The sequence below is a fragment of the Micropterus salmoides genome, unplaced genomic scaffold, assembly GCF_014851395.1.
Source record: "Micropterus salmoides isolate LMB-PRFRI ecotype aquatic unplaced genomic scaffold, ASM1485139v1 Ms_hic_scaffold_17, whole genome shotgun sequence".
Taxonomy (NCBI): Eukaryota; Metazoa; Chordata; class Actinopteri; order Centrarchiformes; family Centrarchidae; genus Micropterus; species Micropterus salmoides.
In genome coordinates this window covers 8761474-8777158 of record NW_024040817.1, presented here as the reverse complement: position 1 = coordinate 8777158, position 15685 = coordinate 8761474, and the positions used below count along the sequence as shown (strand labels likewise).

Genomic DNA, 15685 nt, shown 5'->3' with positions numbered 1-15685 from the left:
CTTCTCTGCAGAGCGAATGATACACTGCAGCTGGCCCTTGTCCCTGGCAGTGGCAGCAGCGTACCAGATGGTGATGGAGGAGGTGAGGATGGACTCAATAATGGCGGTGTAGAAGTGCACCATCATCGTCTTTGGCAGACTGAACTTCTTAAGCTGCCGCAGGAGGTACATCCTCTGCTGGGCCTTCTTGGTGAATTATAAAATATTCTATTCAAATCTTAAACAATAACTCTCTTTTTTCATTCTTTACCATTATGGGACAACATTACATTAATGCATGAAATAAAGCCTACAACATGTAGGATTACCAACTGATAGCTAGACGGTTACAGAGTTAACAATATTTTACTTGTTTCCATTAAAACGGCCAGCCTTTTAATTAACACTAAGTAATAAATGTCTATTTAGAATAAACTGCATGAATTTTGGTTCATGAATATGATGTTTCCCCAGAAGACATATCACTTAAACAATTTTTACAGTTCATAGATTCCGCATTCAAAAATAAGACCATACTTTTTAGATAAAGGGACCAAGACATGATGAGATTCCCACATTTATAAAGAGATTTGTGACCATATGTCACATGAAAAAGTAAAAACGACTCAATCTCTGATTTACAAAAAGAACATAAAGGGAAGAGATTATGTCTAAACTTGTGAAGAAATTAATTGCAAGGATGATATAGACCTATCAGTAAACTCTTTATCAGAATTTCCTTCGATTACGAGCAGTCTTGAACGCAACGCACCCGTTCTCGAATTGTATTTATTTATTTATTTTTGAAGAATATTGCATTTACAAACAACATAGCTTTGGCTTTACACATAAGACGAAAAGGATCTAGTTCGTATCAAAAGTCAAAAAAGGACAAACTCCGTTCGCTGAAATTAATGAGAAAGTGTAACTTCCGCTAAGCTTTTCAAAATAAAACTCGACATGTAAGCGTACAGTTTTGGAGTGGTATTTAAACCACGAAACTAAAAAATACGTTTGAAGGTTCTGAATCGACAGACTAAGTTAAATACAAAACAATAATTCACTAAGTTTTAGTTTTGGTTTCCACTGAATCCCTGAATGTTGAATGTTATTTTAAGAATTCGCCTAAAGAAGTTACCCAATGGTTAACGACATTACTGACGGCGAACCATCTGTCAACCAATCAGAGGCATTGATGCTGATACGGCTTTAGCGGGTACACTTTCGATCTCGGGTGGACAGCATAGCAGTTGAAGAGCATTGTTTTGGTAAACAGAAAGTCCTTGTGATTAAAAATAAAGGTTTTAAAAAGCATCGCGAATTTGTTTATCTTACAGCGTATGTAATGAAACAGGATGCGGGTTTTTCCGCCGGTTCGTTATTTTCTTACTTCGCTCACTTAGTTGGTTCACACTGCTAACTAGCTAGCTAAAGCTAATGCTAGCTAACTCGAACAGAATTGTTATGATACGTTATGGTGGATCCTGTTTTGCTGTCACCACAAACAACTCATAAACAAAAGGTCTGTATGTCACACTCTGTGTAACCTTTCTTTCTTAACGATTAATTTTGCCATCTGTAAGTTAACGTGACTGTGTGTCTTAAAGCTTCGATCACTTCTCTGTTTAAGAGACTAAAACTGTTCAAGTCGTCGTTGCTGTTTAATTTCTTAAACCAGAGACAACATATTAGAGCATCATGGAATGAAAATCCATGCACCTGTCCGTGTTTTGTGTGTTAATGTTGGGGTGTAATTTTGTGTAGGTAATGGGACTAACAGTTATTTTCACAACTGATAACTACTTTCTCGACAAACTGATCAAACATTTGGTCTATACATAGTGTAAAACAATCCCCATTACGTTGCCAGAGCCCATTCTTAATGTCTTCAAATTGCTTGTTTGGTCTAACAGTCGAAAAGAAAAATCATAAGATAGAATAGAATAGCCACACTTCTCTTGAGAAGTGTAAATCACAGAAAGTTGGACATTTTTGCTTGAAAAAGTATGTAAATGATTAATCATCTGTGAAAATTGCTGCAGATTAATTTTCTGTCAATTAATGAATCAAATACAGTCATGGCCAAAAATATGGGCGGGCACCCCTGCATGTCTGTCACACAATGCACTACTTCTCCCAGAAAATTGTTGCAATTACAAATGCTTTGGTATTCTCATGTTTATTTCTTTTGTTTGCATTGGAATAACATAAACAAAGCAGAGATTTTAAAAAAAAAGCCAAATCTGAGACATTTCACACAAAACTCCAAAAATGGACAAAATTATTGGCACCCTCAACTTAAAGAGGTAGTATTATGCTCATATCCAGGTTCAAAATCCTATTTAGGGGTTGTACTAGAACAGGTTTACATGGTTTAATTTTCAAAAAACAACATATTTTTAGTCATACTGCACATTGCTGCAGCGCCTCTTTTCACCTTGTATTGAACGCTTTGCTTCAGAGTGATACATCTTGTCTGTAAATAATGTTTCTTGGGAGTTGCACATGTGCAGTTCCTAGTTAAGGACAAGTAGCCAATCAGAAGCATAGAAGGGCTGGCCAGCAAAAAGACCGTACACAAGGCTTTCTTTCAGCTGTACATGTTGCAGACCAGCTTGGCAACATAGACTGGAGCAAGAGTTTCAGAGTGGTGAGTTATTAATCTGTAACAAAAGTATCTTTCATCCATAAAGATTTAACTGAGCTCTGTCTCTACATCACAGTAACAACTTTATGTCCATTTACTGCCTGGTAGCTAGTGTTTGGAAGGGAGAGGAGGAGTGTGCTGCATCTCAGTGTTTTTCCACTGGTGTTTTTGAGGGCGTGAGGGAGTAGCCGCTTGGCGAGCATTATGTGAGGCCATTTAGATTTCATCCCTATGACGTCAAAGGGATGAAAGGGAAGGGCTGGACTACAAACAAGCTGTTTTCAAGCAGTTGAGAGCAGAGTTTTTTCGTGGGAGATAGAAACTCCCTTTAGGCTGGACTTTGTGCTTTTAACTCCAGGTCTTTGAGATGTGGTGGGTTCCTTCTCCCAACTGCTGTTTAGAGATCTCTCCACCGGTTCTCTATGGAATTTAGATCTGGACTTATTGCTGGCTACTTCAAAACTCACCAGGATTTTGCTTTAAAGGAGACCTATTATACTGCTTTTCCAGTCCTGTATTGTAGTTCTTTGACGCCTGTATAGCAGCTTTGCATGATTCAAAGTAAAAGAAAAATGTTTTTTAATGACTGAGCGTTGCCTGCCATTAGTGTGGGAGCACATGAGCATATATGGAACACCGGCTCCATATTAGTTAGAACGGAGCCGTTGGTAGAAAAAGCTGTTCAAAACAGTGCATTCAGAACAGGAGGAAATCTGAGGTTCTTGCTCACAGGAATTTCTTTTAAATACTTTAACCTCATTTTTAGAAGCTTTGGCCATGTTTAACATGAACATCCAACATTATAATAAGTCATAAATTGTGGAAAAGCATAATAGGTCTCCTTTAAACCATTTTTGGATGCATTTAATTATGCTTTTGGTCATTGTCCTCCTGTAAGACCATAGGCAGTATATTACTGGACGAAGCCACCCCGCAGATTTGAATGGAGAGCAGTGAAGCCAGTTTTGTACCCTGTACTACTACAGGGCTACTTCCTGTTGGCACCAGCATCTGCTGCGCATGATCGCCCAGTATAACCATGGTTTAATGACGTATAGCAACAGCAGAAACACCGTAATTCTGGTAGCTGCATAGCTGCACCAACAAAAAGTCTCATGGCTCAGAGTGTTTGTCTGACATGGATCGTTACTGTTTAGTCAGCCCAACTACACCTGATAAAAACCAACACGTCGTCACTATATGGCCGTTTAGTTTTGTTTTTTATTCACAGAGTTTATAATGTAAACAATACAGTTACATCTCTCATGAGTGACGGGATGTCACAGGGTTTTGACGTCATTTTTGGGCCTACATGGAGCCCTCCATACCAAAAAGCTCAGTTGTAGTCTCACCTGAAAATGAAAATACCAAAGCATTTATAATTGTGTATTTTTTTTTTTTTTTGCATTAGTGACAGACATGCAGGGGTGCCCAAATATTTGGCATGACTGTAAGTGTAACATTTATGACTAACGTTTGTTGTTTTGGTATACACTCAGCACTATCACACTTCACTTTTTCACTGATAATTTCTCAAACATGTATCACCAAGTGTTGAGCAATGACCTTTGGGGGCAAAATGTTTTGGGGGATTTTCAAACAAAATGCACCGTCTATCACTTGGATCTTGTGTCATCGGTACTGTTATTACACCCACCACACCACTCATGTTCCACCAGAACACTGCAAATTTCATACTGACTAATCTCAAGTATTCATTGTCCTACTGCTTCTTTTACGTCTTGCCCTGATCAACATTCTCCCTGTTTTTTGTGAAAGCAGAAATAACCAACATTTTGGATGGCGGTGGCTCCTGCCTCGATGGCAGATAAGATCATAATACTTGATGATGACGATGAAGAGGAGAGTCCACAACCCTCCTGCTCGGCCTCCACCTCGTCCTCTCGGCATCGAGCTAAAAAAGCCTTGCAGCCTGCCCCTACCCACATTATCGAGTCACCTTTTGCCTCAGCAAAGAAGGACACACATGTTCTGCAGGCAGAGAATGAAAAGTTGTTCACTGAGGTGAGAAAGGGGATCAAACTTATTGTTTTATCCAAAGTCATTTTTAACCCACAAACCATTTAGATTAAATAATATAACAACATTATGAATGGTTATTGCTTAAATAACGGTAATGAAACTTGTCCAGACCCGTCCAGTCCAAGTATATTAGCATTTGACTGATAACTGTGTTCATTTTTCACCCTGATAACTTTGGTAGTATTAAATGACAAGAAGTCCTTAAGCCTTTCACTTTTAATTGCTTTGTATCCAGCACCTGACTGACCGACGGTAGATGTGCAACTATTGACAGAAGTTGTAATACCACAGAGTTGTAATAATATTGACAATACATTCAAACTGGATTTGAACTGGAAAAACATGAATCACAATGTGCTTTTGATCTACAGTATAATTATATTCTTGTTATTTGTTCTTCCTGTTTTCTTTGTCCTCCCAGTTTGTGGAGTACTGCTCAGCTCACACCGAGGACTGCCCGGAGGTCATAACCTTCCTCCGAGTCAAGCACTCCAAAGCCTCTCCTGACTTTCTGTCATCGGTGGAGTTCAGGAACACCTTGGGACGATGTTTGACTCGCGCTCAGTCCAACCGCACCAAAACCTTTGTCTACATCAATGAACTGTGCACTGTACTCAGGCAGCATGCAGCCAAGAAGCGGCAGATCCTCAACAAGGTTGAGTCTGGGCCTTGTACCTCAACATCAACGTCTCTACAGTCTACCTCTGTTACGCTCAAAAGTAAAGACAAAACTAAACATAAAGCTGATGAGGAAGACAAAGGGGTGGCAGCAGAGGATAAGGAACCTTCTACGTCAGGGCTGCAGGAGGAAATTAAAAAAGAGGAACACGATACTGAGAAAAAGGCAAAGAGGGCCTCCAGGAAGCAGGTGAGTGTAGAAATCTAGTCACTAGGCGTGACTTGTATTCTTTTTGGCTGATAACAACCTTTAAATAGTTCAGCTGCACGTGATGGTCACTAAAAATTTTATTTGTATGTCACTTTGCAAAAAGTAGATTAGAAAATATGATCACTTTGGAAACAAAGAGAATAAAAGTGTAAAAGCAGAAAAAAGAGCAAACAATGGTTTCTATGCATCAATAAACCTGCGTTGTTGACTGAAGTTATAAATGGGTAGAAATAAAGGAAAGGTCACATTCTGATGTGTAATAGTTTGTAAGAATGCTCTCATTTTATTCTGTTCACTGTGCAGTAAACAGGCTTGTTATGTTTGTTTTAGTGTTGGGTAACATTAAAATTTTTAATTGTGATTAATCGCATGATTTTCTGTGATTAATTGTAATTAATCGCATGGTTATGCGCAAAATTAAATAATGAATTCTAAAGTAGTGTATTGCGCACTTTTGATTTAAATGTACTGCTATATACAATAATAATAAGCACAATAATGTGCTTTTTACCAGCAGTATTCCCTCTACACAGTAGAAATAAATTTCTTGTAAATCTCAGCTTAAACATTAATGTGATCAAATCAAATATAAAACCAAAAGATATTTAACACTGCCAGGGCATTACCTTTTATCTAGCATATTAAAACAGGTTAGTCCAGAGCCACAAGTGTCCCTGTTAGAGTGAGGTGAAGTGGTCGCCTCACGCACACGCTTTAGAAAATAAACACAACTATACGCAAAATTTTGTCTGTGTAGGAAAACACGCCTGACCTTCATGTCTGTTCTCAATCTCTCTCAGATAGCGTACCTGGAGAACCTGCTGAAGGTGTATAACGAAGAGATCTACCGCCTCCAGCAGGCTGAGCTGAGTTTGGATGACCTGGGGTCTGAGGAATCTTTATACATCCAGGAGCACAAGCTGAAACGCAAGGTCAGCCTGGAATTTGACGCAGCTCGGAGCCTCTCTGGTTATAAAGTGCTCAACAGTGTGAAAAGAGCCATTACATCAGGCTGTGTGACAGCTAGTTAAATCTCTCCCTTCCACCCTCTTTTTCCAGATGATGAAGATTTATGAAAAGCTGTGTGAACTAAAGGACTGCAGCACACTAACGGGCCGAGTCATTGAGCAGAAGATCCCCTACAAAAGCACTCGTTATCCTGAGATCAACAGGAGGGTGAGCTGCTTTTTGTTGGTTTTATAAGTGTGCTGGAAAGCTGGGTAAAACTTTTTTTCAAGGTCCTGCTCTCAACTAGGACTTAATGTCCCGACCATCTACCGTGTAAAATTTTGAGTGTAAGAACATTAGAGAGAGCAGTTACAGACTTCAGTCTTGCATGAACGCTATAATTATTACTATCAGCAGGATTTGATACTATAAATCTTTTTATTTTATTTAGATTTTTAAAACATTTAGAGCACAAAAGAAAACACAAAATTACGTAACTTTGTAGCAGTATCAACTTCTTTTAAAATGAAACCTTTGCACTCATTAAAGTTTGGGCCCCCTCTTACATTTGAGGGGAAATAAATCAATCAAACGAATCTCTTATTATCTTGTAATATTATAATATAGTCTTATAACCTGAGTTGTAAATTCTCAATACATTGATCCTTAGTCTCTGCTTTAAATAAAAATTCACAGACAAAACTTGGCAATAATTTAAACATTTATTTAAAGTTAAATGTTGATCAAGAAATTAATAAATTAGGTAGTAATAATAAACTCATAAGCAAAGATCAGGTTGTTAAAAAGTGTGTGTGAGACAGAGAAAGAGAAAACGGAAAGGAAACGTTTGTCTGTTGTATTCAGACCTTTTCCTGTGGTTTGTAGCCAGATAATAGAGTCGTTTAGTGGCTCCAGTCACGCTGTTATCTCCCACGGGTGGAGATCTCCCCGGTGTCTTGTCTGGCAAGTTGACACTTTAACTATTGAGAAGTAAAAGGGCAGTTCACAGATCTCAGCAAAAAGGTTTATTCAAACCCTCCCATTGACAAAGAGATGAAACAGTATCCCACACTGTGAGAGATGAAAGGCCAGCTCTGCAGATCTTGAATGACTGCGAGACACTCACCTCCACGTCTGCTAGTTGTCCAGCTTTATAGTGGAAATTGGTACAATCTAGAGATGCAGCAGTTAAGCTGTCATTCACTTATCAACTTTTTGAACCAAGTAACTCATAAAAACAAAACAAAGCAACACAAACATCATACAGAAGCAAGTTTAAATGGGGAAACAAAGACTTAACCATGTGTTTGGTGTTAAGATATTGACTGTGTGTTTGGTTGGCGGAGAAGTTTCATTCGGTATTACTGTTTTTTCTGCGGGTGAATTTGATGTGCCCCTGATCCTTTACCCTACGGCTCTTCTTCCTGTCAGATCGAGCGTTTCATCAACAGCCCTGAGGCGCACAGGAACCCTCCAGATTACCAAGACATCCTCCACCAGGTGCTGCGTGCCAATGAGCGCCACAACCTGTGCCTGAGCAGGAAACAGCTGAACCAGATCGCCCAGGAGGCTTTCAGAGAGACGGGGAGCCAAATGCAGGAGAGGCGTCACCTGGACCTGGTGTACAACTTTGGTTCACACCTCACCGACCACTACATGCCTGGTAAGGTTTCAGCAGGGATAAACATTTCTTCTGTCTGCAGCCTTCACCTGACTCTCATCTCTTCTTGCCTGGTCCTTTTTTCCTTCATCTATCTGTTCTTTTCCACCCACTGCTCCTACACCTGCTTACACTTTTCATTCCTCTCTAAAGCCAAAGACCCGGCTCTGTCAGACCCCGCGCTGCAGCGGAAGCTGCGGTCGAACAGAGAAGTGGCTCTGTCCCGTCTGGAGGAGGTCATCACCAAGTACGCCGTCAAACAAGAGGACACAGAGGAGCAGGAGAGGACCAAGCGACAGGAGAAGGACAGCAAAGGGAAAGAGGTACGAGAACATCTGAGGAAGGAGGAAAATCATCACCATCTTCTGCTTTTGGTTTTGGTTTCATTTTGAATGAAACTAATGTCTCAGATGACAGAGCTTCCTATCGGCACATGAATGCACCTACCTGAACTATCAACTGCATTCCCTCTCTGCAAATTGTTTAAAGTACAGTATATAATAATAAAACTCAGCATTACACTGTATGTGGCCACTTTATTAGGTACACCTGTAAAATCTTATTCAATGCCATACAGCTGTTCTGCCAGAAAGTCTACTTTTATGGCACTTAAACTGATCTGTTTTTTACACTGTCATAAAGGTTTTAATTAAATTAAGTGTTGTAAAATTGAGGTTATAATTAGTGACGTTTCTTGCTGCATTGCATTATATTGAGAAGCATTTCTAATATTCTGCTCCTTAATTTAAATGGGTTGGACAAAAATTAAATAAATTAAATTCCTCTCAATATCATGAAGTTCAGTCCAATACCACCTTTAACTATGACCTCAGTATTAAACATATAACTGAATTTACACATTTCCAACCTTTCACTGAACACCCACAAAGTGCCTTAAAAGAATAAAATGATAAAACCATACATATAAGAAGAGACAGCAGTAAAAAAAAAGTAACAACATCATAAAAATCATTTAATAGTCAGTCTATAGAAATGGGCTGTACCGGACCTTCAAACACCAACTTGTGAAGGTAGAATTTATGGGAGTGCTGTTGTATTGAATTGTAATTGTATTGATTGATTGTAAAAGGTGTGCCTAATAAAGTGGCCACTGAGTGTATATTTGACCTTTCGTCTCTGTTCCTGCCTGACCCTCACTCATCTTATTGTCAGGTCCAAAAATCAGAAAACGGGGAAGCAAATGAAGAGGTGAATGGAGTGGCAGAGAAGGAGGAAGAAAAGGTGAATGGAGTGGCAGACAAGGAAGACGAAGAGGTGGAGGAGGAGGATGACGATGAAGAAGATGAATCATCAGACCCTGACATCGAGGACGAGATCCAGGCCAGCACTCAGCAGGATGGACCAGGTCAGAGCGGAGATATTCGTTCAAATGTTAATTCATTTTTCGTTTTTTCACAATGTCAACTAGATATTTCCAAAACATATTTAGTTTACTCTAAAACGGTATTAGGTTATTGAGAATGTCTTATTTAAAACGTCTCTAATAGTGATGAGCACCTCCCGAGCATCTCTGTTGCATATTTCCGTTATGAGGTTGCAGTTTGGAAATCTCTCTCACTTGATCGGTGCAACCCTGACCCTGTGTTTCTGTTTTAGGAGAGCACATTAGTGTGTTTCTGTTTTAGGAGAGCACATTAGTGTGTTTCTGTTTTAGGAGAGCACATTAGTGTGTTTCTGTTTTAGGAGAGCACATTAGTGTGTTTGTCCCTGAACACCACTTAGGTGTGGCTAGGGCTTTAAATAATTTCCATATTCCCATCATGCAAATAGCTCTGCCCACCTAATGCTAAAAAGAAAATCTGTGCTGCAGATATTTTCTTTCATATTTTCCTCACCAGGCGTTCCTGTAGTGTTTTTGTAGTGCACCTCTGCTTAAGTCAGAAAAAATAGAAGAAAGATCCCCTCCAGATATATATAGAGACATATAAAATGCTCCGCCTTGAAAAATTATTAATGTCTGATAACCCCCACCTCCTTTCCAAAAAAACATTACATTATTCAAATATATACTGCAATCATTCCTCCCCACAGAAACACCTGAATCTATGGGAATGCAAATGTTGCTCATTTTAAAGGTTTGACTGCTGGAGAAAAACATTTTCGACTTCACTGAAATGTCGATTCTCAGTGTCCGTGCTGTAGGCTACAGGTTTCCACATCACGCCTGCCTGAAACTGTCCCCCATCTGTAGTAAAATGTGAAAACGGTCTTCTTGTGTCAAACTCTGCACGTACATCATTCTGCTCATTGACAGTCAATCATCTAAGTAACGTATCAATAATTCATTTATATTCTAGTACTCTTTTTAGACTGTTATCTATTAACTGAATTGATTATGGGATGGTTCTGGATCAGCACAGAAGGCGACTCATTGATCACATCCTGATGCAATGTCAGTCACAATCAGGTGCTGATGTATCGGGAGATAAAACGGCACTCCAGGCCTGACGCAGTGCTGCAGTTAATTATATAATATGATGGCATGTTTTACACATTAGATTCTGCATTGAGTTAAAGTTTGTACAGACCACCCGGACCTGTATCATAAATCGGTTGGGGAGTAAAGATATCAGCGCATTGATATTTGTCTTTCTATAGACGACGATGAGAACGAGGAAGACGACAACAACGAGGCGGAACAAGTGTGTGACGATCAGACAGCCGAGGTGTCGGGAAACGTTTCTGCAGGGGAAGAAGGAAGCGTGAAAGATGAGGACGAGGAGCCCGTCACAAGTGGACTCAGTCCTCTTTCGGATGAAAGCAAGTCCCAGATATCTCCGCTGTCTGACATCCCCTCCCCGAGTCACAGTCCCAGCCAATCAGAGCCAATGCAGACTGAAAACCAGAGGCCGTTGTCTAATGGTAACCTTGCAGGATTAGAGGAGCCTGTGGACTCATCCAATCATGTGCACGTAAGCACTAGCGAAGTCACGAAGGACTCTGCAGACGACTCCCTGGGAGCGGCCAATGGGGTGTCTTTGCCCCTGTCACCAGCTGTCATAGTAGAAAAGCATGACACGCAGAGCAACGGTACGTCGCCGCCGCCCAGTCCCAGAACTACGAGGAGCCAGAAGAGGAAGAGGGAGGAAATGACATCAGGGAGCTCTCAAAATACAAAGCACATAATCATCGCTGACAGGTACTGTAAGGCTGTGTTGTATCTATGAAGACTCGTACGCAATGTTAGTTGTAGTTGTATTACACTTAGTAATAATGTTGCTCTGGACTAAATTATTAGGAAGGTTTTTGTTGATGTTGTTGTACCTCTTTACTTCTCAACCCTAATTCTATCCATCCCGCTCTACATCCATCTGTTGTTCTCTTCCCCAGTGAGGCAGATATCCCTCTGGATATGGGCGTTATTAGCTGCAATTCTCCACAGCAGGTAGAGTCAACCCGAGCGGACACCCCAACCCAGGAAATTGTCAGCAGCTCACAGTCGACACCACCTCCCAAGAAAAACAAGGTACGGGCAAACAGATGGTAAATGAGATAAAGTACAGTCCTAGTGAGGATTGCATGTGAAGAACCTGGATCACAGTCCTGTTACAAGATTGACAGAACAGTTTGACTTTGTATTTATATTGTTTAATTGGGTAGGTTTGATCTAGTTTATGACTTTGTGTCTCTTTTATACAGTATTTAATGTAAAAGAAATGATCTTCTCAGGTTCTTCAGTATGTTCCACAGGTGTTTCTCATCCTTACTTAAGTTATCACCATCACTGTATCATGTTTTCATTTTATATAGTGGATTATTATTATGACAGTTTTATTATTACGTATTTGTAAACATCTCACAAAATTGAATATAACAATATATATGTTTTTATTTTACATCGCTGTTTACTTTTGGATCTTTTTTGTACTGATTTTGACAGAATTATTTTTTATTGGGGCGAGCAAATCAGTTTAAACAGATTTTCACACAGTTGTTATTTATGTTGACCCAAAGATTTCCTGCTACAAGTAGATCTTGTCTACCACAGTTTACAGCTCACAATGTGCTTATAAATAAATAAACTGTTAACTGTTTTTTAAAGAAAAAATAATTTTTACATCCTCCAATTTTCTATAATGTTTAATATTCTATATAAATGGTGATAAATTCAGATTTTCTTTTAAAATAGAAAAGTATGAGCCCCGATCACACTCATACTTGTGAAATTCAAAATGATCACTCAAAATGTGATTCCCGATGAAATGTGACTGAATCACAGAATTAAATAAAGTATAAAATGTAAATGTGAGCGACTGGTTTCATTTCTTTCAGAGACGACACACTTTCTAACCGCTCCCCTGTTTGTGTTTCCAGGTCAACGTGGCCACCCAGTGTGACCCAGATGAGATCATCGTCCTGTCGGACTCAGAATGACCTTCCACCTTTTTACCCTTTTTACAAGCCATCACATAAGAACGTTCCTTAGAAATGCATTTTTTTTTTCAAGAAATCGGTGCCAGAACACAGGTGACATGTGGAAGAGTCGTGCAGTACAGTGAGCGCAATCATTTTATTTTTTTCATTTCAGAACTGTTGAAATTGCTGATGTTGCTGTGGAAGACAGAAAACTGAATTAAGTAGCTGATTTCACTTGATTAAATATTACCAAACAAAAGACAAGACAGGAGTTTTTGTAAAGGACTTAATAATAAAATAATTGTAACATTTGAAAGAGAGTTGCTTAAACAGGACATGTTATTTTGGAAAAATCATGGTTTTGGGAGCACTCTTCTTCTGCCGCGTGCACAAGCCGTCCTTTTCTTTACGTAGAGAAACATCGGCTGACGTTGACCTCTTCTTTGGTACATTACACATGACCTCGTCCAGATCTACTGGGTGAGCCCAGCAGCCAGACCTTTGTTGTTTCCTGCTTTTCAGTGCAACACTACTAACGCGTCTGACTTCCTGTTGGTAGTGGCATTGAAATGTTTTTTTTTACTGCTCTGAACACAGAGTAAAAAGTCCTTCTTGTGGGATTTTCTTTCCGTGACTTCATACAACATTTGTTGTTGTGGTTTAGATAAGAAACCAGTGCCTGAAAACATGAACTGTGCAGTCGGACACGTGGCCCAGACGGGGAGTTCTGTTTTCACAGACACTTGACTGGCGAGTTTGTTTACATTTTTATATTACAATCGCCTTTTTTACATTTTTTTCCCTTTTTTTTTTTTTTTTTAAGGAGAGGGAAGTGTTGGCCTGGATAGCAGGAATTTTGGCGTTGTTTTACTTGTTGCTATTTATGCATTGAATTAGTGAGCTGTGTTGTGGTTTGTACTCTCGTTAGCAAGATTTGTGGACTGCAGCAGTGAGAATAGGGAACATTTGACTTTTTTTTTTTTTTTTTTTTCTTTGACTGCAGCAGGGAAGCTAAAGAGTTTCCAGATAGTTATGGGTTTGAATGAGGAATGTTGACAAATATTTGAAGCATAAGGATAGCAATGTTCTAGACAACAAATCCCATGAAAAGACCTTTTTCTTGTGTAACTTTTGCTAAAAACAAGGTCCAGCTGTTTTAATTATTGAGCCATTTTAAAGATGTAGATGGGAAACAATGGGCTTGGGGCTGAGAGAGGGTTAGGAAGTCTGAAAGTAGATAGATGAGCTGACACTTTTTGTCTTTGAATGGGCTTTGTTGACATTAAGAAAAATAGACAATGAACAATGCCAGCCTAATTCTTTAAGTAGCTATAGCACAAAAATGCATCCTGGTGATTCTGGCACATTTCCAAAGCAGAGGACGTAAGTTTCTCATTTTAATGCATCTCAGAGTTGAATCTCACCTCAATACCAGCTCCTCTGTCCTGCCCCAATAACGACGTTAATTCACCTGGACTCCACAGTAGTCTTTGTCTCGATCCGAAAGGTGAAACCAGTTCTATTCGACCCAAACCTGGCCCAGTTAACGACCATGAACACCCGAGTCTAATGACTAGATCTTAAAAAAATTTCCAGCAGTGCTGACTTTTCATAAACCACGTAAGAAGGAAATCCAGTTTAGTCTGACACACACTGATTGATAGTGCAGCTTTTAGATTTGTGTTCTCTTCTTGTTAATACACTGGGTCTATGGAGACATTTTTTGTTGTTCTTCTTCTTATAGGCAGTTTTGCATTTAAGATTTTCAGTTTGATGATTGAAAATCTTGTTATCAATGTGCATCGCGTCCTTTATAAAAACTATAAGTTGTCCTGCTGGTCCCTAGAGAACTAGTATACTCACCGTCTGGGCCTTTTGGTGAAGTGAATTTTTATCCTTATAACAATTCCTGTTTGAGTTTTTTCCTCCTGAATCCCAATTTTATTAAATATTACCACACATACAAAATTATATTTTTGGGTAAAAAGTCCAAGAATTTAGACCTGGATTGTAGTTTGTCATAACTTCGATATCAGGCCTAATTTATGCAGAGGAGTGATCCATCATTCACTGTGAATTTTTTCTTTTTTGATAATAAAATAAATGATACATTTTTTTATATATGTGTGTTGCTGATTTGGATTTTCATTTGTTCTTGAGCTTTACAGTATGAAAAACATAGATACATAGGTCTGCTGAGGCTATATGGATATACTCCCCACGTGAGCCATGGCTGCCCCATGACCCTCTCGCTGGTTCACAGCTTTTCCTTCCTTGGACCACTTTTGATAGGTACTGACCCCTGCAGACCGTTTTGGAGATGCATCAAAGTCGCTCAAACCCTGTCAGTGGCCTGTTTTTTTTTCCTGATTCTAACACATCATCTTTGAAGACGCAGTTTTCACTTGCTTCTTAATATGTCCCAGCCACTGACAGATGTCATGGTAAAGAGGTAATCAGTGTTATTCACGTCACCTGTCAGCGGTTATAAAGTTATGGCTAATCTGTGTATTTTATTGTAGTATTTAGGTAATTTTAGTCTCCTCAGCTGGTGGATATTCTCACAGGTGACACCACTGTTTTAACCTACAAAGCTCATTTATAGTTGTAGCTACAAATGAACTGATACAATCCACCAGATCTGTGCCGCCCCCGCTTTTTTTATTTTTATTAAATGGGTCAAGATTCAGCCATGATGTGACTGATCAACAAAAAAAACAAAAACAAATTCTAAGTTATTATAAACTTCAGTGTTTCCACCAACAGTTTTATTCATTCCATCATGGCGGTCCTCATGTCACCTTACATAAAAATGTAAGCTGATGAGGTATACAGAATTAAAAAAACTGAATAAAAGAGGTCCCTGGTTTGATATCGGTACTCAGCATCAGCAGATACCTGAGTTTTGGGATTGGGAGGGAGGAAGTTTGATTGTTACATCTGTAGCTTCATTTCTGTATTATAGAAATTAATATTTATGTATTGCAAATGAATGTTGCTATTGCACAGCTGCAATTTTCTCTGACTGTTGAGGTGTTTACACTGTTTCCACCTGTGCAGGTACCAATCAGGCCTAAACCTGTATAGCTTCTCTTGGTCTTAATCATTTTGTAAAGAATACACTCCCAAGATTTCGTTTTTG

The 15685-nt window shown here is 39.3% G+C and overlaps 1 protein-coding gene across 2 annotated transcripts; it reads left to right on the top strand.

Moving 5' to 3' along the window:
* The first annotated feature begins 1183 nt into the window (after positions 1-1183).
* Positions 1184-14664, top strand: daxx (death-domain associated protein). 2 transcript variants are annotated; one of them, XM_038724514.1, is made up of 11 exons: positions 1184-1501; positions 4409-4651; positions 5091-5537; positions 6359-6490; positions 6618-6734; positions 7938-8169; positions 8320-8489; positions 9340-9532; positions 10786-11326; positions 11518-11653; positions 12502-14664. In XM_038724514.1, the coding sequence occupies exons 2-11, from the start codon at positions 4427-4429 to the stop codon at positions 12559-12561; spliced, it is 2253 nt and encodes a 750-aa protein (XP_038580442.1). In that variant the 5' UTR covers positions 1184-1501; positions 4409-4426; the 3' UTR covers positions 12562-14664. The 2 variants fall into 2 exon arrangements, with proteins under 2 accessions (XP_038580442.1, XP_038580443.1); XM_038724515.1 differs by having other exon boundaries at positions 1225-1247.
* Positions 14665-15685: the final 1021 nt, after the last annotated feature.

Bases quoted from the DNA above. Each gene is read 5' to 3' on its own strand.
- daxx (XM_038724514.1), top strand. From the start codon at position 4,427: ATGGCGGTGGCTCCTGCCTCGATGGCAGATAAGATCATAATACTTGAT. The intron at 6,491-6,617 runs GTCAGCCTGGAA...CTCTTTTTCCAG, and splicing joins AGCACAAGCTGAAACGCAAG to ATGATGAAGATTTATGAAAA. The intron at 11,327-11,517 runs GTACTGTAAGGC...TCTCTTCCCCAG, and splicing joins CACATAATCATCGCTGACAG to TGAGGCAGATATCCCTCTGG.